The sequence below is a fragment of the Pleurodeles waltl genome, chromosome 2_2 (genome assembly GCF_031143425.1).
Source record: "Pleurodeles waltl isolate 20211129_DDA chromosome 2_2, aPleWal1.hap1.20221129, whole genome shotgun sequence".
NCBI classification, from domain to species: Eukaryota; Metazoa; Chordata; class Amphibia; order Caudata; family Salamandridae; genus Pleurodeles; species Pleurodeles waltl.
Genome location: NC_090439.1, coordinates 591620046 through 591647317, shown reverse-complemented (window position 1 = coordinate 591647317; position 27272 = coordinate 591620046). Strand labels below are relative to the sequence as shown.

The 27272-nt window shown below is 44.6% G+C and overlaps 1 protein-coding gene across 2 annotated transcripts in view; it reads left to right on the top strand.

Annotated features, from left to right (window-relative positions):
• The window catches only part of PRKDC (protein kinase, DNA-activated, catalytic subunit), a 2139921-nt gene that overhangs the window by 412423 nt on the left and 1700226 nt on the right, over window positions 1-27272 (top strand). For both annotated transcript variants that reach the window (XM_069220133.1, XM_069220131.1), the window contains exon 24: window positions 17562-17725. In XM_069220133.1, coding sequence (XP_069076234.1) covers window positions 17562-17725 — 164 coding nt within the window. The remainder of the gene's footprint in view (window positions 1-17561; window positions 17726-27272) is intronic.

Here is a 27272-nt window from a genome sequence, read left to right as displayed (position 1 = left end):
TAGCAATTTGGCTCCTGAAGTCCTAGAGTTCGGACACTTAGACCTCACACAGGAATGTATGGAAGTCATAAAACAAGCTAGGAAACCTACCACTAGACATTGCTATGCAAATAAGTGGAAAAGATTTGTTTATTATTGCCATAATAATCAAATTCAGCCATTACACGCATCTGCTAAAGACATTGTAAGCTACTTACTACATTTGCAAAAGTCAAAGCTAGCTTTTTCATCCATTAAAATACATCTTACCGCAGTTTCAGCTTATCTGCAAATTACGCACTCAACTTCATTGTTTAGGATCCCAGTCATAAAAGCGTTTATGGAAGGCCTAAAGAGAATTATACCACCAAGAACACCACCAGTTCCTTCATGGAACCTCAACATTGTCTTAACACGACTCATGGGTCCACCTTTTGAGCCCATGCACTCTTGTGAAATGCAATACTTAACATAGAAAGTTGCATTTCTAATTGCCATCACATCTCTAAAAAGAGTAAGTGAGATTCAAGCATTTACCATACAAGAACCATTTATTCAAATACACAAGCATAAAGTAGTTCTACGGACAAATCCTAAATTTTTACCAAAAGTCATATCACCGTTCCACTTGAATCAAACAGTAGAATTACCAGTGTTCTTCCCACAGCTAGATTCTGTAGCTGAAAGAGCACTACATACATTAGACATCAAAAGAGCGTTAATGTACTACATTGACAGAACAAAACAAATTCGGAAAACAAAACAATTATTTGTTGCTTTCCAAAAACCTCATGCAGGAAATCCGATTTCCAAACAAGGCATTGCTAGATGGATAGTTAAATGCATTCAAACTTGCTATCTCAAAGCAAAAAGAGAACTGCCTATTACACCAAAGGCACACTCGACTAGAAAGAAAGGTGCTACCATGGCCTTTCTAGGAAATATTCCTATGACTGAAATATGTAAGGCAGCCACATGGTCTACGCCTCATACGTTTACTAAGCACTACTGCGTGGATGTGTTAACAGCACAAAAAGCCACAGTAGGCTAAGCAGTATTGTGAACTTTGTTTCAAACAACTTCAACTCCTACAGGCTGAACCACCGCTTTTGGGGATATAACTGCTTACTAGTCTATGCACAGCATGTGTATCTGCAGCTACACATGCCATCGAACGGAAAATGTCACTTACCCAGTGTACATCTGTTCGTGGCATGAGTCGCTGCAGATTCACATGCGCCCACCCGCCTCCCCGGGAGCCTGTAGCCGTTTCGAAGTTGATCTTGAACATTTGTAAATTTGTAAATATATCACTTTAAACTACATTATGTACATACATATTCACTCCATTGCATGGGCACTATTACTATAATACACAACTCCTACCTCACCCTCTGCGGGGAAAACAATCTAAAATGGAGTCGACGCCCATGCGCAATGGAGCCGAAATGGGAGGAGTCCCTCGATCTCGTGACTCGAAAAGACTTCTTCAAAGAAAAACAACTTGTAACACTCCGAGCCCAACACTAGATGGCGGGATGTGCACAGCATGTGAATCTGCAGCGACTGATGCCACGAACAGATGTACACTGGGTAAGTGACATTTTCCATATATGTACACACACATATATAGGTGGGTGTATGTATGTCTGTACGTATATGTGTGTGTGTGTATATATGTATTTACTTAAAACCAAAGGTTACTCTGACGTTATAGTTAGGCTCACATTTTACACGTACAAAACCATAGAAACTCACCTGTTATAGTTAGTTATTTCCAGTAACTATAACTCCTGCCCTAAGGTAACTTTAACTCACGCCTTCGCCGTGCACCGCTAGTTACCACACAAATTACAGCACTGATGACATCTTTGATATAATTGATAATGTCACTGGAACATGTGCAGTAAAAGTATTGATCAGATAATTGTGCAAGGTGGCAGCACAGGTTATAGTTACCTTAGGGCAGGAGTTATAGTTACTTGAAATAACTATAACTGGTGAATTTCTATGGTTTTGTACGTGTAATATGCAAGCCTAACTGCCTTGCATGGCTGTTTGCCGTTTGAACAAAACAAACGGCAAATCAATGAATCTATGAAGGTATTTGTCCATCTTGGTTCTGGGTCATACTTCCAATAGGCATGATTCAGGAGTAGGGGTCAGTGGATGCTCCGTGATCTCTGCGATCTGGGCAGTATTGTGTGCCATGCATTTAACACAGGGGGACACTCCCATACCATGTGGTAAAATCCCACTGCTCTTATCCTGCATTGTGTGCATTGAGGTGTGGTATTTTTGGGGAACATGCAGCTGATGTGGTCTGGGGATAAGTAGGCCTGATGAATGTAGTTGAACTGTGTGAACCTGAATTGAGAGTTACGAGAGACCTCCCTTACATGACGTAGTACACCCGCCCATATTGGTGGCGTAAGTGGTTGTGGGAGGACATCGTTCCACCTAGCAAGTGCCTCCTCCATGAGCACGCCACTGTTGGTACGTAGTGCTGTGTATAGTGATGATACAGTTCTTTTTTCTGGCTGTCTGAGAAGAGTGTGTGCAGAACAGGCGATTGCGGTGGTTCCGCATCTCAAGTGCCCCATGCTTCATGTAATAATCAGCGGATAGCATGATAAATCAGGAAGTGCCCTGTCCCCAAGTCCGCAAGCTCCTTGGTGTCCGTATAGGACATTATAGTGCCGTCCTTAAAGAGATCCCCTAGGGACGTGACCCTCCCCCACCCCCTTTTGGTCCACTGTGTCAGGTCGTGTAGCGCAACTAGCTGGGGCCCTCTCCACATCTGAGATATTTGAATCAGGGATGAGTATGGAGGGATGCGGGATGTACCCCTCACAAATCGAACCCTCCACCTTTGAGCATTCCCTATCAGGCCAGATCCACCCTGTGATTGGCATGTGCTATCTGTTAACCACACATACATGGGAGTGTCACCTATTCTCTCCCTTACAATCTTCTGCTCTGCTCTCAGACATACTCTACACCATCGTAGGGGCCATTACAGTTGTGCTGCAGCATAGTAGCATTTGAAATCTGGGGCATCCAATCCTCCCTCTGCAAGTGGGCGTTTGTAGGAAGTTGGCTCTGTATGTACTATTTCAAAGTAAGAAATAGCATGCACAGAGTCCAAGGGTTAGGTAAGATAGTGGCAAAAAGAGATAATTCTAATGCTCTATTTTGTGGTAGTGTGGTTGAGCAGTAGGCTTATCAGAGAGTAGTGTTAAGCATTTGTTGTACACACACAGGCAATAAATGAGGAACACACACTCAGACAATTCCAGGCCAATAGGTTTTTATATAGAAAATATATTTTCTTAGTTTATTTTAAGAACCACAGGTTCAAGATTTACAAACAATACTTTAAATGAAAGGTATTTCACTCAGGTATCTTAGAAACTTTGAATCATCTCAATAGCATGTACAGTTTTGGCAAAAATGGCAATAAGCTATTTTAAAATTGGACACAGTGCAAAATTAAACAGTTCCTGGGGGAGGTAAGTATTTGTTAGTTTTTCAGGTAAGTAAAGCACTTACAGGGTTCAAAGTTGGGTCCAAGGTAGCCCACCGTTGGGGGTTCAGGGCAACCCCAAAGTTAACACACCAGCAGCTCAGGGCCGGTCAGGTGCTGAGGTCAAAGTGGTGCCCAAAACTCATAGGCTTCAATGGAGAAGGGGGTGACCCGGTTCCAGTCTGCCTGCAGGTAAGTACCCGTGACTTCGGAGGGCAGACCAGGGGGTTTTTGTAGGGCACTGGGGGGGGGGGGGGAACACAAGTCAGCATAAAAAGTACACCCTCAGAGGGGCAGCCGGTGCAGAGTGCAAACAGGCGTCGGGTTTGCAATAGGTTTCAATGGGAGACCCAGGGGTCTCTTCAGCGATGCAAGCAGGCAAGGGGGGGGGGGGGGCTCCTCAGGGTAGCCACCACCTGGGCAAGGGAGAGGGCCACCTGGGGGTCGCTCCTGCACTGGAGGTCGGATCCCTCGGGTCCTGGGGGCTGCGGGTGCAGTGTGTTTCCCAGGCGTCGGGTTCTTTGAAGCAGGCAGTCGCGGTCAGGGGGAGCCTCGGGATTCCCTATGCAGGTGTCGCTGGGGGGGATTTAGGGGGGTCAACTCTGGCTACTCACAGGGTCGCAGTCACCAGGGAGTCCTCCCTGTAGTGTTGGTTCTCCGCAGGTCGAGCCGGGGGCGTCGGGTGCAGAGTGGAAAGTCTCACGCTTCCGGCGGGAAACGTGTGGTCTTTAAAAGTTGCTTCTTTGTTGCAAAGTTGCAGTCTTTGTGGAACAGGGCTGCTGTCCTCTGGAGTTCTTGGTCCTTTTAGATGCAGGTTAGTCCTCTGAGGCTTAAGAGGTCGCTGGACCCTGGGGGACGCGTCGCTGTTGCAGTTTTTCTTGAAGTGCGGAGACAGGCTGGTAGGGCTAGGGCCAAAGCAGTTGGTGTCTCCGTCTTCTCTGCAGGGCTTCAGGTCAGCAGTCCTTCTTCATCTTCAGGTTGCAGGAATCTCTCTTTCTTGGTTCTGGGGGGCCCTAAATACTCAATTTAGGGGTGTGTTTAGGTCTGGGGGGTTAGTAGTCAATGGCTACTAGCCCTGAGTGTGGCTACACCCTCTTTGTGCCTCCTCCCTGAGGGGAGGGGGGCACATCACTAATCCTATTGGGGGAATCCTCCATCTGCAAGATGGAGGATTTCTTAAAGTCAGTCACCTCCGCTCAGGACACCTTAGGGGTTGTCCTGACTGGCCAGAGACTCCTCCTTGTTTTTCTCATTATCTCCTCCGGCCTCGACGCCAAAAGTGGGGCCGTGGCTGGAGGGGGCGGGCATCTCCACTAGCAGGGATGCCCTGTGGCGCTGTAATAAAGGGGGTGAGCTTTTGAGGCTCACCGCCAGGTGTTACAGTTCCTGCAGGGGGAGGTGAGAAGCACCTCCACCCAGTACAGGCTTTGTTACTTGCCACAGAGTGACAAAGGCACTCTCCCCATGTGGCCAGCAACATGTCTGGTGTGTGGCAGGCTGGCAAAACTAGTCATCCCACACTGGAAGTCGGGTATGTTTTCAGGGGGCATCTCTAAGATGCCCTCTGGGTGTATTTCACAATAAAATGTACACTGGCATCAGTGTGCATTTATTGTGCTGAGAAGTTTGATACCAAACTTCCCAGTTTTCAGTGCAGCCATTATGGTGCTGTGGAGTTCGTGTATGATCGACTCCCAGACCATATACTCTTATGGCTACCCTGCACTTACAATGTCTAAGGTTTTGCTTAGGCACTCTAGGGGCATAGTGCTCATGCACCTATGCCCTCACCTGTGGTATAGTGCACCCTGCCTTAGGGCTGTAAGGCCTGCTAGAGGGGTGACTTATCTATGCCATAGGCAGTGTGAGGTTGGCATGGCACCCTGAGGGGAGTGCCATGTCGACTTAGTCATTTTCTCCCCACCAGCACACACAAGCTGGCAAGCAGTGTGTCTGTGCTGAGTGAGTGGTCCCCAGGGTGGCATAAGACATGCTGCAGCCCTTAGAGACCTTCCCTGGCATCAGGGCCCTTGGTACCAAGGGTACCAGTTACAACGGACTTACCTGGATGCCAGGGTGTGCCAATTGTGGAGACAAAGGTACAGTTTTAGGGAAAGAACACTGGTGCTGGGGCCTGGTTAGTAGGCCTCCGCACACTTTCAAATCATAACTTGGCATCAGCAAAGGCAACAAGCATTTACAATGCAACGGGTCTCGTGTTTGCTCATGTTAGAGCTGATCGCGTTTAAACTCCTAACCCGACTTTTCACCTTTCGGGCAAAAGTGCATTTATGTACATAACCCGAAAAGTGAAATTAACTGTGTAAAGCGCTCGACTTCTGCCAAGCGAGATCGCGCTTGTAAATTAGAGAAAAAGAAGTCCACGAGCCCGATGGAAAGCAGCGAGTCTCGCATGTTTTCTGTACTTGATCACTGCGCTGGAGGAGGGCTAGCCACCGGAAAAGGCATGACCTATGCCTGCCTCCGACTAATTAAAGCAAGCAGATTTTATTAGGCAAGCTCACGAACCAATAAAAAACACTGACGTCATGTTGATAAGGCTCCGAGCCCTTTTCTGAACACTAAAGAGTCTCACTGCTTTACGCATGCGCGAGCACATGCAACGCAGGCTAGACCCTAAAAAGTCAGGGGGTAACCATGCCAAGGAGGCATTTCCTTACAGCGTTGGATAGTAGTTAAGGCCATGAGCCATCTTCCCTGTCCCCATATCAGTTTGAGTACTAGGCCATTCAATTCCTGAAAATAACTCTTAGGGAACCAAATAGTAAGGGTTGCAAAGGAATAGAGCAACCTGGGCAATATTAGCATCTTGGTGATCGCCACACTTCCATGGGTCAGAGTGGTAAGAAGCCCCAGAAGGGGAGAGAGCCCACGGTTGAGCGAAGGGCACAGTCCAAATTGCTATCTTTAATGGCCTTTGTAGTGGTGGTATACCTGTATATCCGGGTATTTGATGGACTCATATCACCAGGTCAGGTGATGTACCAAGCATGTGTCCCTGAGTTGTGATCTGTGGGATCCTGTCCCTGTTTGGGTAAGACCACTATCAGCGCCTCATGTTGGGAGGTCGGTAGTTCTCCCTGTGTCCACGCCTCTTAGAAAACTTAGAGCAGTGGTTGGGTGAGATGTGCTGAATCTGATGCATAATATTCTATCGGTAGGCCGCCTGTACCTGGCATTTTATTTTGGGCCATTTGGGCTATAGCTATGTGTATTTCTTCAACCTGGATAGGTTCTTCGAGGGCAGCTGTCTGCACTGGGGAAAGGTGGGACACGGGAGCATCAGACATGAACGCCTCCAGTTGCTTAGGGGAGTTATGCGGGGGTGCTTGATATAGTGTATGATAATAATCACGGAGGCATCATTAATGGCATATTGTGTGATGGCCATTGTGCCATCGCTTAATTTATTGGCTCCTATAGGTGGTTTTTTTTATGTTTATCGCGGCCAAGCCAGTGTTCTACCCGCTTGATCGCCTTCCGCATGTAGTCTCTTTAGATGAAATTTAGTCATGCTGACGAAGGTGTATTTCGGCCTCACTATGAAGTTTCCGAAGATAAGCTGGTTCAGCCACCCGACCTGCAATTGCTCACTCCAGTGGATGCATCTGGCTCTCCAGTGCCATCATCTCTCTGTGTAGTGTAAGTCTGACACCCCAGCTCAAAGAAAGGCAGCAACCCCTCACCACCACCTAGTGTGCATCCCATTCAGTAGCACAGAGAGTTGTGGAATGTCTGTTATGCTCCAGGTAGTGTGCAATGCAGGTGGAGAGTTCTGTCCTGAAGGCGTGGTCCGAGTGGGCAGCAGTTTGTAGGTGCCATGTGGGTATGCAAGGGTGCAGTGTTTCCCACTAAAGGACTAGTAGTAGTGAGCAGTGATCAGATAAAGTGCAGGAAAGGTATTCTACTCATTACCCTTTGACCCATGATGATGATACTCAACAACAAATCTATCTGGGTATGATTGACATGTATTGGGGAATAAAAATAGTATTCTTTCTCTAATGGGTGCTTGAGGCACCATGAATCATGGAGCCCCCTGCTCATAATCCATGCTCCCAATTGTTGAGACACCCCTCTACTTGCCACCCCTTGCATCGGAGGGAGCGAGTGGTCCAGTTCCACATCTGGTACCCAATTAAAATCCCCTCTCCACAGGCAAGCGGTCAGAGGGTCGCCAAAGCAGCCAAACCCTATAACCACCCAATCCCTATAACAGCCCAAACCTGTGACCCTGCGCTGCGCCGGGCTTTCATCCATGTACCTGCGAGGGTTCCTGTAGCCAACCCTTAAAACAACTCTACCCCACACTGTGCACGGCCTTTGTCTATGCCCAGCAAGGATTGGCCACAGGGCCTGGCCTGTAGCCTGGCCCTGCGGCCGACCCCTATAACCACCCAAACGAACCCTGCGCTACGCATGGCCTTTGGCTATGTGCTGTGGGGGTTGGCCGCCAGGCCTGGCACATGTCCAAGCCTGGCGGCCATCCCTCCTCCATGCACCCAAACCCAAGCTGTGCACCACCTACGACCCTGCGTACCATGAGCTTGGATGCAGTGGATGCTTTTCTTCCCCTATTTTTTTTTTTTTTTTTACCTGGATCAGTCGTTGATCTGTGGTAGGGCAAAAAGAAAAACTGGGCAGTTTTCTACCCACATGGGATCCTGTTTCCTGTGGGGTCAGGATACCTGTATCCTGACTCCTTATGTGTATTTTCACTGATAATTTCCTACCCCCAGGCTGATGCAACAAAAGAAAATGTATGCCGCAACCTTTCTGTCAGGTTGTGGCCAGCCAATCAGAGCCTCGTTTTCCCCCTGAATCCATTTAACCCCCTTGCCGACGTCAATTCCTTCTTTTCAGTGCTTGCAAAACAGATCCGGTAACATTTTCTAAGTCTGTTTTCACCCTACTTTGATGTTTCTGGCGATGGAACAGTGTGCTTTTTCCTTATGTGTCTTTAGGGTTTAAACCCTATGAGTCCTGTGGACAGCAAATGTCAGCCACAGACCCTCACACTATTTGAATGTGGTTGCTGGGTGAGCACATGTCTCAGTGCGACTCGTGTCAATTTCGGACGAAGTTCTCGGAGTAAGGTCTGTCCAAAGGATCGTCCCAGGAGTCGTTCTCATGGACGTCATTCACCATCGACTTCACGCTGTAAGTCACAATGCAATTGGTCAAAGTCGCAGTGTTTCCTGACTTTAACCATGCATGGCCTCCCACCACTCCTCATTGGAAGAGTCCACCCTGCGTCTTCCTCCCTTCCCAGGGCAACTCTGACCCAGATGTGTCAGTATTATGTTTTCCTTCATGCTATCTTTGTGACATCACCAGCACTTCTGGGACCCAAAGTGGTGCAAGATGCCTTGAATGTGTCTCCGCCGGCTGATTTGCCCTTGGCTTCAGTTAGGTCTTCTGCTTCAGTTGATGAAGTTGTTATGGTGCCGGTCCACAGTCCCTTGGGGTTTTTCACCTTTGGTGCTGGTATCCGATCAGCTGACTGCGGCGACTCTGCTGGTCGCGTCAATCCTCGTTGCATCCCTCTCCCCATCTGAAGTCAAGATCGATGTCGAGGAATCACCTTCTCGCCACCGTTCGACATCTCGTCCGATGCCAGTCATGCTGGTTATCCCTGACATCCTCTCTCCACATTCTGGGAAGTCCCCTCATATTTGCCCTTCTGAGGGACATGGTCTTGGGGATGCTGTGGAATAGTTGGCACGCATACCTCCCATTTTTCATGTTGATCAGCCTCCTATAGAGGACAGCTGTCTGGCTGACCTAGGTGCCTCTAGTGGCTTGGACTCTTCCCCAGCCTCTGGCCTCCTTTTCCACCCGGCCTTGCTACAGACACAAGTTTCTCGCTAGCTGACATGATGAGATAGGTTGCTGTGGGTTTGGATCTGACACTTCCCTCTGTGGAATTGACTCCTGACCTCTTATTGACATCTTTCATGAAGGCCAAACAGGGGTTGAGCCAGTGCTTTCTTCTAGTGAAGTCCTACATTATATTTTGTTTGGGGCTTGGGCTAAGCCTGATACAGGGGCCCATGTAGATTGGGCGATATCTCACTGGCACATACCTGCCCCTGGTGATCCAGCATATCTTCCATGATAGCCTACTCATCATAGTTTGGTGGTACAGGCTGCTTTGGCCTCTCATGATATTGAATCTCTTCCATATGTCCCGTCAGACAGAGATCCCAGGAGTCTTGACACTTATGGCAGGCATATTTTTTCCTCCATTTCTGCTCTATGTTCTATTAATATGTCTTGTGTTCTTGGACGTTTTTTTCATTCCTAATGGGATTCATTGGAATGTATCTTGCCATCACTCCTGGACATTATTGCCTCTGTGATCCGAATGGTCAACAGGCAGCTAAGTTGATTATTTGTTGCGTTATGGATACTACTCACTTTGTGGATTAGGCCATGGCCTCTTCAGTTGCACTACATCGCTGTGTGTGTTTACACGCCTCTGTATTTTCGGAGGCTGTTCAAGCCACCTTAATTGACATGCCTTTTGATGGTGCCCATTTATTTGGTGCACAGGGAGGGTCGACTCCTCGGACCTCCTGGTCAGCGTCTGCTCACTCTCCTCTGCGCAGCTCCACCTGTTGCAGCCGCTGCGAATCGGACTGAGAGCCTGCCTGACTCTCAGTTCGAGGCCCACCTCCAACCACAGACACTTGCCTGCGCCTCATCCTTGGTAGACATCTTTCTGTGTCATCTATTTTTTTCTTACTGTCTCTTTTTCTCCTTTTTTTACTTTATTGCACCGTTCCCTCTCCCCGCGCTCCGTCCCTGCCACTGCGGCTCTGCCCCCTCCCTGCAAAGCGCTTTCCCGCCCTCCCACCTCCCAGATGACAGGACCCTCCTGCCTCCTTTCCCTTTTTAATGGTGGCTGCTGTGCAGTGAGAGGGTGCCTCCTCTGACCTACTAGTCAGCATCTGCTCACTCCCCTCTGCACATTCCACTTGTTGCTGCTGCGAATCGGACTGAGAGCCTGCCTGACTCTCAGTTCAAAGCCCACCTCCACCCGCAGACACCCACCTGTGCCTCATCCCGGGAGGCCTAGTGGCCGTCTGTCTTTGTGTGTTTTTTTGCTTTCTGTCATCTTTGTCTTCCTGTCTCTTTTTCTGTCTTGTTTTCTCTTTTTTCCTCCATGTTTTACCTTTTTGTGACTTTCCTTCTCCCCGAGCTCTGTCCCTGCCGCTGCTGCCCCTGCGGTCCTACCCGTCTCCCAGCGAAGTGCTTTCCCGCCTCTCAGCTGATTGGACCCTCCCTCCCCTTCTTAATTGCGGCCACTGTGTGGCTAAGTCCACTGGGCGCGCCTCCGGCACACCAAAGGCAAGCCTGTCTGCCCCCATCCTCACCTGGATCACGCCACGCGCCATGAACTCTGGTCCTCCGACCATCCATCGTTACAACACAAGGACCCTCCATGCACTAAACACAGGGCGCTCCATATCCTGCCATCTCGCATCACCCAAAGACTCCCATGGACCTTTCTCCTGTTTCAACTGCCACCGCACCCTCATCCTACGCCAAACCCACCAGCCACAGGACCATTGAACACCCACTCTGAGCTCCTCAACTGCATCCTCCCCAACATAGGATCCCTCCACAAACCTGCCGTCGAACTCTGGGACCTGCGAGAATCCACCCGGACATCGCCTTTCTCATCGAAACATGGTCAAACCCAGCGTCAGCACCGGACAGTGCCATCGCCATCCCCAGCAACTACAAACTGCTCCGCAAAGACCGGCCCTCTTGTACACAAATCCACCCTCTGCCTGACAACCAACGCAGAAGAGCACTTCCCCCCTCCATTTACAGATCCACATCACACCTGAGTCCACCTTCCGCTGCACCCTCTACTACAGGCCACCCTGCCCTCGACCAGCCTTCAGTGACTAGATCTTTGACACTATAGCTCCCCATGCACTCGCCTCCACAAACTGCTTTTTCATCAGCGACCTCAACTATTACATTGACAACTGCAATGACCGTAACCCTTGCCCTGGACATTAGCAGACTCAACTATGGCAACACCCTCGGCGCCAGCACCACCCAGAAGAATCTGAAGAAATTATAGCACACCCAGAACGCCTCCGCCAGACTCATCCTGGATGTCCCCCGTTGTGAACACATCACCAGGCACCTGAGAGACCTGCACTGACTTCCTGTTGAGAAAAGGATCAACTTCAAACTACTCGTCCATGCATACAAGGCTCTCCACGGCATAGGACCCACCTACCTCAACCACTGCATCACCTTCTACTCCCCTGCCAGACCTCTCCCCTCTGCTCAACAGACCCTAGACACCGTACCATGCATATGGAAGACCTCATCTGGAACTAGATCCTTCACCTACCTCACAGCAAAGAGCTGGAACATCTTGCCTATTCACCTCAGGCAGTCACCATTGCTACCTCAATTCAGGAAGGACTTTAAGACCTGGCTCTTCAGCTGAAGCACAGAGGACCGAACTACCCTTCCCCCCCTCCCCCAACGCCTTGAGACCCTTACGGGTGAGTAGTGTGCTGTACTAATTTCTGATTGAGTCTGTTTTAAGGTGTTTTCGTGACAGTAGGGGTTGAACAACAAATTAGATTGGTTCCTCTCTACCCTATGCCTTGTTAATACCTCTGTTACAAGCTTGTAGGGAGGAAATTTGTCTTTACTTATTCTCACAGATGAGTCATATTTGGGCAGTGCTGAGAGGCTTTTTACTGTTCTATGCCTGTTTCACCTGATGGTGGCACCCGGTGGGATGTTCCTGCTTCCGGTAGGTGTTATTTTTCCTTATATTGTCAAGAATAGATTATTGGGGTACATATTACCCTCTGTCTGTATGGAGGTTTTCATGTCTGATGTTTCTATGTTACTTTCACTATTGGTATTACTTTCTGTAGAAGTGGTAGCTTTCCACTTCAAGTTTGTCAATGGCAGCATTTTAGCTGTTTGATTCTTTTGATACTTAACGATACCTGATATACTGGTGATATAGTTTTCTTTACTCTGAAGAAGAACTTGAGCTCAAGAGTTGATACCTTCATGGTATGTACCTTACTCTAACTGGAGCATTGGTTTTTGTTTTCCTGGTGGACATTTATATACATAAAATTGTGAGGTTTATTACCCTTTATAGGGAATGTCTACTATTGGCAGCTCCGTGGGAGTATCAGTATATCATTTTCTTTCTGTCAAGAGTTATTTCAGACAATCCTCTTATTGATCATGGTTTTTATGAAGAAGAGTTTCTTGTTCTTCTTTATGCTAATTGCTGAGAATTCCTTAACGGGATAGTAGCCCAATGATGAGATTATACCGCACTGAGGCTATCTACTAAGTCCTTCTTGTACTTTTAAACATAGGTAGCTTTTGTCCACATTGTTTTCTTCATGTGCATTCTACTTTTGCTATATGATTTTGATACTCACTAGTAAAAAGTGTTCTGCTTTTGCAAGATTTGATTCATTATAAACCAGAAGGTAACATTCTGTGAACTTCATTTCTTTTGGTGTTAAATGTTTACTTTCCTAGCCATCACAGTGTGGTGTATATTCTTCTCCTTTTTGTAGACATTTGTATGGTTTCAACATGTTCTTTGAGCATTACTCTTTCAATTTCCTTGCATTATGTCATGTTATCATGGGTGTCCATTGAGGAGTAGTCTTTTGGTAGAATTCATTCACTGTTGTATATAAAGTAATTAATATTCTTCACTTTTTAGGGGGTGTTCTGATGCTTCTGTGTTATTATTTAGGATTTGTTTTCTTTTCTGGAGGAATTTACTCTCCTAAGGGGTACGTTTTCTTCTCTCTGAAGATGTTCCTATTCATTGTACATGAGGGGAATATGTGGTGCCTTATCACATCTGCTTTTGGTAGAAGACTTTTGTTTCTTTATTAAAGGTTTGCTGCTCTTCTAGGTGACAGCTGTTTTTATCATTTGACTGCGTCTAGTAGTTTGTGTTCACACTTTTGTGAATTGACCTTAGAGGAAATATACAAAATCAGTCTGATTATTTTTCTTACAGGATCTTTTAAATGTTCTGGTTTAAATATGAAGACCTTTTCTAGATCTTTGGTAGATGGGTCTCTATTCATATAGCAGGGTCATGTATTAACCTTGGTCTTCGCCAGACCATTGAGATTTTTTTCATATCTACTATCTTATTCAATCGTATGATACTATTGCTTGATGATGGTTTCTCAAGCAATTTGCACTACTCTGACAGTTTGGAGAGCTGTTGATTTCCTAAGCTGTATGATACCCACTATAGGTACCATTCTGTTAAGTCAGTATTGTCTGACTAACTACTTGCGGTTTTCTTAATACCTGTATATAAACATTTTCTTTTGTCACTACTTAGGCGTTTATTTTTCTCCTTTTATCCTAAAGGTATTTGTATTAGTTCTGGTTAATTTTCCTATGGAAAAGACTACTTAGATGCTAATGGTTGCTAATATTGTCTGCAACTTCTTTTTGAAGTGAGCTTTTTTTTTAGGAGATTGACATTTTATGTGTGCGATGGAGTAGTTCTGATTAAAGTATATTTTTATATGACAGAGGTATTGCTCAATGGGGCTGCTGCTTTGTGTTCCAAGAGTGTCACACACACGGTTCGGTCCGGAAGGAGAGCAAATACATTTATCTTTTATTAGGTCAATTGGCAAAATTGTCAGTCTGTCACGTGTAGTGTTTTTCCCTATCTTTCATTGTCTTTATTTTTTCATTACTGTGGTCCTTTCCACAGTTCTTATAGGATGATCATGCATAGACTTGCATCCCATTAAGGGTGCAGATAGGTTTGTATTCATATTGATGTTTGGCTGCTGACACAGATGGGTCATACTATGATGGATACTTTTAATCCAATGCTTTTAAATTTTCTTATGACTTTATTTGCCTGTGGTTCCTTCTACAAGTTTTTTCTTGCAGAATGTTATTGCTCACCTGAATTATTATGAATGCCCAGTCTTTTTATCTTGTTCTATACCGGATTTGTTCTAGTGACAGACTTTTAGTGGCCTCGGTCATGGGTGATGTTACCTCCTTGTTTTAATGCTAAATGACGTTTTCTCACTGTGGTTCTTTGCACAGTTATTATAGTAAAGAGTGATTACTCATACGTATTTTTATGAACACACTGTCTATTTCTCTTATTCTAGTCCAGTTTATTCTGATTAGAGAGACTCAATGGAATCAGTTTGCAGACCCTCCTCCGTGGATGGTATGTCTTTGGTATCGGATTCTGAAGTAAGGAATCAGCTAGATGTCTGTCAGAGCAAGTTACTTAACTTCGGTAACACATTCCCTAGTAGCGACAGGATCTAGCTGCAGATTCCTTAACAACCCTCCCATCCTCTCTGCTCTGCAAACTGAGTACTCTTTGATCTCAGAGATTTCGGAATGGAAATTTACCCCTGGAATTATGATTTTGTTTTTTTTTGTTTTTTTGTCTTGTTTTTTTTTACTCAAGGGTGTCTCATTTTAGCAAACTGTTTCCATAGACAGTTTCTATATATGACTCCAAGTTTTGAGCACCAAAAGTAGTCAAGGAAGAAACTGACATCGGCGAGCGGGTTATATGGACTCTGCTGATGCCATATCTGGGGGATGACATCGAATACGGAGTCGTGCGACACCCTTTTCTGACGTACAGATGTGCTATGGAAAAAAGTTGCTGGGTCCAGTCTTGTGCCTGGAGAAGATTCTAGCGTAAGGCATCGGCAGCTATATTTTGTCTCCACCAGATAATGCATTACAGAAGGAAAGTAATTTTTGTGTATGTGTGTGTGTGTGTGTGTATATATATATATATATATATATATATATATATATAATATTATTTTGGTACTTATCTCTGCATATGAGGTGCTAGCCTCTCAAGAGCACATAAAAATGGTTTAGCAAGTTCCAATCTGAGGTACATGGGGGTGGGGGGGTGGAACTTTCTCCCGAGGATGGCCCACATCAAATGTATCCAGGCACCACTGGACTGGGGCTTAAGAGCAGTGGACATTAATCTCTTTTACTAGGCGGCCCAGATGCTCCTGCTCAGTGATTGGATATTTAGGGATAGGGTTTACCCAGCCTTTCAGATCGAGGTGGAGGGATTAGGGGGCTCGGTCCTTTGATCTTAGTTTATGGCACCTGGGTGACACCCAAGATGCCCCCCTGTCATGGTGGTTTATGTTGACTGCTGGCACAGGAGGATCACCAGAGAAATGCCCCTGTTGTGGAGGATCTGGCTTCACCATACATCACAGCCACAGAGGTTTTGGAAATGGCACAAAATAGGCATCTACAAGCTTGAGGTGTTTGGTCTCAAGGTTATAATTTGACCAATTGCAAACTAAATAGTCTGTGCATTGTTCCCAGTTCTTTGCCTACAACTAAGATGTGCCTTATATCATATGAAAAGGGATTTAGCCCCACGTCCCAAATATGAGCAGGGCCACTGTAATTATGCAATTGGGTGGCCATGGTTATTTTCACAGAATTATAGATTTGCTTAATCTGCCACATAATCCGCAATCTATCAAACAATCTCGAGATTTTAACAAAAAAAAGTTTTCACTTTAAACGGTTCAAATGTTACTAAAACTACAGTAACACACATTGCCACGAAGTAAAATGCCCTTTAAAGAGTTTGATTAGTCCCCTTTCTGTTGTTTATTGCTACATGTTGGTGTTACACTGGTCCTAATGAGGTCTAACCAATACCAAGACAGTATTAACAAGTGTTAAAATGCCAAGATAATGAAGTAATATTACAAAATGTGCTGCATTGTGCTGCATAACTTGGCTGTTCTTGCTGCATAATTTACTCAACCCTGTTGTATAATTTATCCCTCCTCTTCCCCATAATTCCAGGGGCCCAGAATATAACCCATTGGAGCCTAAACTCACAGTGAGGGAAATTGGAGAGAAGGCTATATCAAAACTGTACAAGATGCTAGTGGTCAACACACCCAACTTCATGGGGCTCTCTAGGAAGAAATGGGCCTCTGACATTGGTGTGCTAGACTAGGACGTCTAGGTAGATCCCACCTAAGTCTCAACCAAATTAGGTATCTCTTACTACACACCACACAGATTGTGGCAGATGGGAAAGATCGTGAGTCCGGAATGCCACAGATGTGGACACCCCCTAGGGTAACTGGATTCATATCATTTGGGAATGCCCGAGCAGCCAACAGTACTAGGGTAGAATTTTTTCCACACTGTCCTTTGTTTCCCAATCGGGCAGGACCCCAGTATGGTTCTATTGGGACATTTAATGGTCTGGGACGGACTCTGAGGACAATGAATTCTGGTGGGTGTGGTGTGTGTCCTTGCTGAAAGGGGCATTGCCTAACATTGGAGGTACAAGCCGTTACTCCCCCCCAAATAACCCGGGAACAGTTGTGAGGGATAATATTACTGTGCACTTGGGCCCTGGTTGGAACAGTTTGAGATGGCTTGAATGTAGAGAGGAACGGTGGAGCGGGGTCCTGAAGATTCACAGGCGGAGGGGGTGGAGGCAGGGGGAATACAGAGAGTGTCTAAGTAATAGTCTGACTGTTTTCCACTGTTGTAAAACTGGGGGCATTGTATGTGCCCTGGATGTGACTGCTCTACCAGATCATTGTTTGTTGTTCATGCAAAACAATAAAAAAGAATTTTGAAAAAGATAAATATTTTTAGCAAAACTGAAGTCCGTGACACGCGTATTAGATTCATGACATTAAAGATTTAGCCTCGTGGATCTGCCACCGAAGTCGGATAGTGCCAACTAACAGTAGTAATTGATACTGTTCAGAAAATACTCCTGCTCCTCTGTGGCTCCTTTTTTATCTTCATCATAAAGAAGGTAAGTAACTTGTTCATCTCTATTCGTCGGACACTTCAATGATCATTACTGTACACTCCAGCTTTTCACATGTTTAATTCTGCCTGTACAAAATGTGGTATGCAATGTACTTTGAGGAAAGCAGAAACTTACTATGTATTTATTTTTTGCTCTCAAATGTACCAGCGGCCTCTTCTGAAGAGATGATGAAGAAGTGTGTGTCCTGGGATACAGAAAAGAGACTAAATTTCGCAGTGCCTTTTGCAGACATGAAACCAGTCATCTACCTGGATGTCTTCTTGCCTCGTGTCACGGAGCTCGCGCTTTCTGCCAGCGACAGGCAGACTAAAGTATTTTTATTGTATTTCTTTCTTACACTGTTTCAGAGAATGTTAGCAAGTGTTAGTTATTTGTCTCAATCCGTGCTTTTGTTGCTTAGTACTTGTTTACAGAACAGAGCATTATTACACAGTAGACCGTAACCATTCTCCATTTCTTGATTTCTATCCACATTCTTTACCCATAACTTTAACAGTTTTTGCTCCAGAATCCCACAAGCGGAACCGGTGTGAATACATATTCGAGCAGGGTCTGCCCCTCACCCCCTCAGTTTACTGGCTTCAGGCAGCACTTCAGAGTGAAGCCACAATCATTAAGTTGTTTCAAGGTGACATTTTAAGTTTAAGACTGAAATGTTTCCAAGATGTTCAGCATCTTTGTGCAAAGTCAGTGATTGCAGAAATCTATGTCAAGATGCCGCCAGCTGAACGAAGAACTTGCATTCGAAGTGATATCGCTGATGTGATGCACAGCTCTGTTATTTACTTTTAATTCTGTAATGAAGCACGCATACAGGCCAAGTGGTTTATTTTTTCTGGTCAGCACTGGAGACCTCTGACAGCAATCAACCTCGAAAGAGAGAAGTGAAAAGTCTGGTTGTCTCCGGAGGTGGAAGGCGTATCAGCTGTGGCATTTATTGCCTCCACACTAGTGGTTCATTTGAGCCGGTGGTTTCCTGTGCGGGGTACCGGCACTTATTTTTGAAGGCCAGCACTTGTTCTTCTGCCTCAAGCAATACCTGCAAGCAAAAGACACATATGGGAAAGACGGAGGAAGAGAAAAACGAAAAAGCGTCGCAGAGGGAGAAAACAGAAAGCTTCAAAAACAGCAGGGAGTGGCTGTAAATTAATCAGAGGCCCGAGATGGCTTCAGGATTACGCTGCCTCAGTATTCTGTGCTTGCATATTTAATTGCAGCAGCCGCGTTTTTAAGAGGAGGGCTCTGGCCACCGTCACATTTTTATTTAGAAATTAATCACTGCTCCACACTGAAGGACTTGTCACCCTTCCGTTGCTCTAGAAGCTGTAGTTATGAGATTCAATGCTGCGCTACGAGCGTAGCAAGATATGTTTATTTTTCAGAAAAGTGTCAGCCTGTTAAGAAATATTTCTACAGTAGTGGTTGCTGGGACAGACTCCAAGTTGCATGCTTGCTAATTTCCATAAATGAAAACTCTAAAGGTATGTTATAGCCAGCAGTCGAAGTGTATTAAACGAAAAACAAAGTATGGGAACTGTGATGCTGCACACAATGGGGGCGGAGTCAACGGCGTGGCTAAAAAGCCAAAATATTCTGTAACTTTTTCGGTCTTTTACCTTCAGGTAACTACTGCATATAAAATAATGCACATCTTAAATTAAAAATACATGCAAATTGTATTAATCAGTGGGAAATGCACTATTGTACATTATGAAACCTTTATTAGTAAATGCACTGCAGAGGTGTATGTATGTAACCAGAGATCCACAGAGCTGAAACGTGGTTGGTGCAGTGGAATATAATGACTTCTGTACGTTTAGTGCTATGAGGTCCCAGTCTATGAAAGAAAGAACTGTGAATATGTCATTATTTTAAACTTGCATTACACTAGGCATAAAATAGGCAGCAACAAAATGGTCAAAAAGGTTTGAGATAAAAAATATGCTTCTGAAATATAGGTTTCAGTAATGCAAAGATTGTAAGTAGTGCACATTATTTTATATAACTGTCCTTTATAAGCACTTATGTCACAGCTCAGCTGGTAACTCCTTTGCAGTATCTCTCAAAAAGAATACTCCGTCATCAGGAAGCTTCAAGTAATTCCGTCAGTTAAAGCCAATGTAGCAGTGACTTGGTTACAGATGTATCAGTTGTGGCATGGAGAATTAGCGCCAGTTGTTGCCACAATGGAAAATGCCACATGGTCAAGTTTAGATGTTGCGAGGCAGGCAGTGTCCTGTAGCCAATCTCGCCTAAAAGTAGAATGTGATTATTGCACATAATTATTTTCTTTATCTTTAAGAAGTTGCTAGACCACCCACTCAAGAGAAAATGCATTTCTACTTTCTGACTTTAGACTAAATGGTATGGGATTTAAAAGGAATACACATTTCGGTCTAACAAAGTCAAATAATTACTGTACAAAAGTGCCTCTGGTATGAAATTGGCTAATATGTAAGGATATGTGCAAGAGGGAGAAACACACGTTAGAAGCTGTGTTAGCTTAAATTGTCAGTGTTACTTTATCATTCTTGGTCTTTTTATGGGTCCAGTCAGACTCTCAATCACCAAAATACAATAAAGGCAAAAGAACAGTTGTTGTACAACTCAAGGCACACTGTATCATTCCCACAGGAAAATGTGCTCTACTCCTCGTGTTAAATATCCCAGAAAACAACCCAAGCTAAATAACACATAACAAAGGAAAAGCATATGTATCCTAATAGTTCTCAGTAAACAGTATTTGAAGGACGCAAAGTCTAAGGAAAAAATACTTTTGATGTACTGCATCTTTATGAAATAATACCAGACTCTTGCCAATACCGTATGGAGGTGAAGCTGCAAGAACTATATATTGGACGTTTCTTTATATTTTGCCCTAAAATAGTCCCAGTGTTTAAGGGATGAAATTCGTTGGCTGTGGTGTTCTCCAAAATGCATTTTTCAAGATGGAAATAAAGAAATGAGCCCTTTAACATACTTGTACCATGTACCTTGATCGACATGTTGGAACGTTAGTTTAGTAGCAAACACAAAAGTGCCTTGATGACTTGAATACATTTTGCTGATTGGCCTTTATTGACAAATTGGACTCGCTAAATTGTTATTGATCCTATATATGAAAAGTATTATTCTTTTCCTAAGTCTTGGCTTCTTTCAAATATTGTTTACTCAAAACTATGGTACATATGCTCATGTATTGAATGCTTCTCCTTTGTTATGATATGTCAGTCACCAACTACCCAGGATGGTTTTTCAGGGGAGGCAGGAGCAAAAGTGTTATATCTCCACACTCATCGCCGGGCACAACTGTGGCTAAAGGAGCTCCCTGTCCTGGGACACACCAGGGCAAGGAGGAGCCCTGCATTGCAGCCCCATCTGACAGCGCTTAAATGCGCTTCTTGTGTCTCGCTGTGTGGCTCGTAGGCCAACCCCTCTTTCGTATGCTGGTTCGCAGTTGGAGGCTTTCAAGACTGTGGCCCCAAAGATAGTTCGATGTAGCACCATCCTGCGTCATGTTTAGTCATCATGGTGAAGAGAAAGCAGGGAGGAGGCTGCTCTGTTCGATCGCCATCTATTAAAGTTACCTCAATAGACAGGATGATCCAGCAAGAGGTGAGTTTTACAAGTAATTGACGGCTCTGCTCCCCCTTCTTCTACTGCCCTCCGCCAAGCCTTTTAGGTAGCCTGTTGATGCATTCTGACCCACAAGACACAAGCCCCTCCGCACTGTCACCACCATTTGTAATGCCTGGGATACCTGATAGTTCCATTACACCGGCAGTGGCTAAGCGTCTGAAGCGAACCGCTCAGCCATGGCCTGCGTCGGCTGCAGGTCTGGCCAACCAGCAGTCGCCGGACCAGTCATTTGAATCCCTGGGGGTGAAGAAAATTATTGACGGCTGTGTGGATAAAATAACAGCCTTCATGCGAGTAGAACTGTCCACTATATTGCTTCAGTTGGACGCTATTGAGCACTCAATGGAAAATCTGAAACGTGTGTGGGATTTGTTTGTCCAGGGCCATGGTCCAGTTCCTATTGTAAGGACAAGAGAGTCTGATAATTCTGTAATATACCAAAACAAATGCCTGAGACCTCAATCTGGCCTTTCTGAGCATACAAACCCTGGACCTTTGCTCAACCTGCCAGGACTGGATTCGAATATCTTGAACTCCAAAAGAAACAGGCCCCTGGACTCCCATGCCTAAAAACTAAAAAAAAAAAAAAAAAAGAGGCTGCTACTACTAGTAAATCCCAAGCCCCACATAATGGTGATCAGAGAGGCCGTCACAATTTTCCAGTGAAACCAGTCATTAATCTACCCTCAGCATCAACTCTATATGCTGCTGTCCTCTCCGGTGTTCCTCCACTGAGACTGGATCAAAAAGAGTCCCAGGTGGAACTACTCAGTAAGACCTTGAACTGGTTCAGTTGCCATAAAAATGTTCCTTTAGTCATGGCTGGTAGTATTTTAACAATAATGGTGGACTGGATTGGTGCGGGAGCTAAGGACAGGCAAGGAGGCTGTATTATTGTACAGTTTAAGTCACCTCGTGTGGTGCAACACTTGCTCTTTGGCCAGTGGAATAATCAGTGGGGCAACAGTAGTTTTGCCCTGTTGCCCCAGGGCTATTTTTTTACAAACCCATCACTCATTTTGAGGGAGAAGGAATGAGGGGCTCATACAACGCTTTATGGATGAACATTTCCCAAAGTAGCGGGATTCTGATGCACAATCGTTATTGTGCTTTGGCTGATATAGAGTGACTTAATGGGTCCAAGCATGAGGCATCGAAAGCAGACAAATGTGTGGGTGGGCGCTTGGATTGTATTGAGGATGTTTCATCCAGTGGGGCTACTGGCTGAAGTGTGCCTCCTCTTTGGGAACGGGGTTGTTCAAGTAAGTGGTGCTCATGAATGTGGGGATGGGGCCATGGAAGGATCCATTCGATCTAAAATGATTGGTGGTGGGCGTTTGAGCGCGGTACTGGCCAATCCCAATCCTATCACCAAACTGATATTTTGGAACACAGCAGGACTCTCATCAAAGCTGCCCTGCCCTACAGGGCACCTATCTAGATGTATATGATATATGTTTGTTCCAAGAAACCTGGTTGGCCAGCCCCACTAATCGCTCATGATTTATATAATTTAGTAAGGAGGCTATTACAACAGGGAAACGCAGACCAATCGGGGGCTTGACAACTTGGGTTAAAAAACCCTTTCATAAAGTGTCAAAGAAGATTTGGATTGCCCAGACCGGTTGTGCATTGCTTTGACTCCACAAGGCATGGCTCCACTTTATATTTCTAATGTATATTGTAGGCCGACTGCAAATAAAGTGGAATCTAATGTGATCCATATGTTGTCTGCCTACCTGGCTGAACTCCCTGCAGAGACTGTTAAGATCCTAGGGGGTGATTTTAGCTGTCAGTTTAAGCCTCTTGACCCGCACATAGGGTTTCAATCACTTGAGGAAGACTGATTGTGGTCTTTACAGGCACTGACAATGCCCCCATAAAGAAATGGTCTCCCCTGGCTCTTCAGCTTAATTCTGTTGTGCTAAATCAGGGTCTGAGAGCCTGCAATGGCAGGTCAAAGTCGGACAAAGAAGGTAATCATACGTTTATTCAACTGCAGAATACAAGTCTTATTGATTATATCCTACTTGACGTCCGACTGTGGTCCAAACTGGTAGATATGGTGGTACTTTCCCGCCAGGACAGTGACCAAAATATACTTGCCCTGGAGTTGAGGAAATTAGTATTTGCAGCCCAGCCAAACCATAATGAGCCCATTGATAGAAGGTTAGGGTGATCGCTGATGGGGTGGGGGAGTTGCTGCTATTATTAAACCTATACAAAGAAACACATCATGTGGAGCACACCAAACAATGTAAATGATTAGCTGTCAAATGTAATGGATTCACAGAATTCTATAGTCAGTCCAATTCTAACACACCAACCATCAAAGAAATATTATACAGTGGTTTGTATGTGGCAAATAAAACATGGCAAATAAACATAAACAATTTTTTAATAGATATACACATATACATTAAAAACGACATCCCATTTTGGCCAGTATTTGTATATTACAGCAACGCTGAGATATATCGGTATAGAAAACCACTTGTTTCAACACCTTACTCAACAATTGGAACCTGGACCTGATGCTACACTTATTTACACAAAATTTGAAACAAAACCAAACAATAAGGTCCGAGGTAAGTCCAGCCAAGAATTAGTTCTGCTTCTAGATTATGGAATTCAGCCGACACGTGTTTCGTCCTATTACGGACTTTATCAAGGCTTGTTGTGTAAGGTCTTCATCTATATAATTCTACAAAATCACTGTATGTATAGACATATGTATATGGTGATTGTTCTTGATGTATGAACCCAAAATTTAAAGCCATGAAGGAAAAACAACCACCATCCAGTACTCTTCAGGTTCCTCACATGGAGTAACTCTGCTCTGCAGCGGCCTCGATGCAGGCACCCTTGGCGGAGTGAGTCCTAGAGGAGATAAAGCGTACGGGCTCTGCGGCGGGGCAGGGGTGCTGCCGGTGGCAGAGCGCCAGGTGTTCACCATACTGCCGGCACGGGCTGCGCTCAATGCCGGGGCCTCTCACTGCCCGGCTTCGCTCAGCGCCATTTCTCTTTCTCTCTGGCTGCTGTCAAGCTTGACAGCAGCAGAGCCCGTAAGCTTTATCTCCTCTAGGACTCTCTCCCCCAAGGGTGCCCGCATCGAGGCCGCAGCAGAGCAGAGTTACTCCATGTGAGGAACTTGAAGAGTACTGGATGGTGGTTGTTTTTCCCTCATGGCTTTAAAATTTGGGTTCAGACATCAAGAACAATCACCATATACATATGTCTATACATACAGTGATTTTGTAGAATTATATGGAGGAAGACCTTACACAAGGAGCCTTGATAAAGTCCGTAATAGGACGAAACACGTGTCTGCTGAATTCCATAATCTACAAGCAGAACTAATTCTTGGATGGACTTACCTCGGACCTTATTGTTTGGTTTCGTTTAAAATTTTGTGTAAATAAGTGTAACATTAGGTCCAGGATCCAATTGTTGAGTAAGGTGTTGAAACAAGTGGTTTTCTATACCGATATATCTCAGCGTTGCTGTAATATACAAATATTGGCCAAAATGGGATGTAGTTTTTAATGTATATGTGTATATCTATTAAAAAATTGTTTATTTATTTGCCATGTTTTATTTGCCACATACAAACCACTGTATAATATTTCTTTGATGGTTGGTGTGTTATAATTGGACTGATTATAGAATTCTGTGAATCCATTACATTTGACAGCTAATCATTTACATTGTTTGGTGTGCTCCACATGATTTGTTTCTTTGTATAGTTGTATTTGCTGGTTTAGGTTCTATCCTATCCCAGTATACATATTTGGCAACAAATATGTTTATCTGTGTATGAGCACCTTTATCACATTTTTCATAAACTACAGGAGGATGCGGCCATTATAAGGTTTTTGTTGCCATATTTTTATCATTATTAAACCTACCCAGGGAGGGCAGTATGGTATTATTATCTAAAATCAGTAAAACCCATTCCCACATGTTACAGAAGCTGAGGGATCACTTTTTTGTGGAGGTCAGTCAAATGGCCAAGAGACCCAGTGCACCTTCTTGGTATAACAATTGATGTAATGAGGCCAGAGGGGCACTGATGGGCACAATAAGGATCAATGATAGGCTGCTGATCAAACAAGCTAGACAGGAATATAAAAATGCTACACAGGCTTCAAAGCATAAATGAGAGATTGAGAAATGGGGAAGTTTGTTAGTAGCAGTTAAAAGTGGAGACTCGTACCTTCTGGAACATTATCTCCACCATATGTTTCTGATAGGAGTGTAGGACTTGGGCTGTTAACTTGTGATGAAACCCTTGCAACCCCAGATGAATCAGCAACCACATTGGGATTGCCTACTTTGGTCAGTGGCCCCCAGGAAGAAATGAGCTTTAATTGTGGAGAAATTAGACAAGCCATAAACAAATTGTGAGGAACAAAGCCCCGAGGTTAGACAAGGTATCTGGTGATCTCTTCGTGGAGGAGATGGATATTTAGGCCCCATATTTTTCCGTATTATTCAGTGCCATATTGAGAGGAGCTCCAGGTGCAAAGATTGTTCCCATCTGCCAGAGTGGATGTCTGCATCAAATATCCTGACTCCCTTGCAGGCAGGATTTGGAGAGTTTATCAGTGTTTTTTTTTTTTCAAACCCAACATGCTTGATCCAGGCTTGGTCCTCGTTTCTTAGGCCCTTTTGTGATCAGTTCACTTCTCTCGAAAAGCTCATAAAACCATTTGTTTCTGATCGTTTTAAAAACATTTCTTTCCCACCTCCTCATTTTGAGGGCAGTCCGAGTATGAGGTTTCAGCTATGGTTGATTTTCGTATTTGTCAAGGTGACTTAGTTTTATTTCGTTGGAAAGGCTACTTTATTAGTGAACAGTTTTATAGGAAGTGACCTCTGCAGTTCATGCTCTTATCCACAATGTGTAACTTAATCCTCTGATTAAACCAGAAGCGATGTGGAGGGAGTATACTGTGACAAAGTCTGCAGTGTTGCTCAGTGAAGGATCAGGCAACTGGTTTCTTACCTGTGAGCTGGCCTCCAGGGTTTTGGTTTTGCAGCAGGGTACGGCTTTGGGGTGGGTGAGAGGTCCTGCTGTGCAGGGCTTGACATGCTTAGTGCTCCAGGTGTGTTTGAGTGTTTAGGATTCTTGTTGTTGGGGACTGAGATTAGATTTATTTTAATGTATTCTGTTTCTTTCATCATTTTGGTTTTGTTTACTAGAACTTTAAACAGGTTATCCTGGATTCTCCACAAGGACCCTATAGAGGATTTTTTTTTTGCCCCCTCCCAACTTTACATGAGTGAGATAAGAGGCAGATATGTCAGACATCTTGGCTCTAAACAGAGACCCTATTAAAGAATGGAACGAGACGATATGTTGAATGCATGAGTAAGTGTTTTGTACATGCATCAGAGGTAATTCCTCTTGTCTAGCTGGAGTGTCCACTGTGCATCCACAAGATGAAAGACAATGAGCTTCTTTTTCAACCCTTTGCACAGTGTGCCGGCAGGTGGATTTAGTGTGACCATTCTGTTAAGTATAGGATTGCAGGCCTGGTTAAGTCCCTCCCAAAATTATATTAATTATTCTAATTAAGTAAGGATATCAGATGTCTGGCTTAAAAAATGAATCTTGTGGTAAGTTTGGGGTATACAGGTTAATGAGGGAGTATTGTTTATGCCACTGACACAGCGATCCCCATAATCATACTTGCAATTGACATCTTTCTTCCCTGACATGTCTGAGTGAATTGATCAGCCACCTATGCATCTGCTGTTGCCAAATTGTTTTTGCGATGTCCACCCTGGAACTGAATCTTTTGCAGTAGGTGGGTTTCTTCAAATATTGTGATGTTGGGATCATGCTGCATATCATCAAGCTACAGTTTCTGCCTCTTACTTAAAAAAAAAAAGAAAAAAAAAAAAAAGAAAGAGGAGGTTGATAAAGAAAGGAACAATGCATCACACAGACCTAGCTCATCTTCCTTGCTTGTACCCCTGCACTCTGTCAGAAAATAAAAATATAAAACTGAACCCTGAAAGGTCTAGAGTGCATCATTGTTGCTGTTGACACCCCACATGAGTCAAAGCCCCTTTTTCCTTATCAAAGGTATAGCAGTATCAGCTAGTCATTTATAGCATTAAAGGTGGTCAAGTCTCACATTTGTAAGAATTTCTTAACCCCTTCGCTGCCAGGCCTTTTCCCCCTCCTGTGCCAGGCCTTTTTTTGGCTAT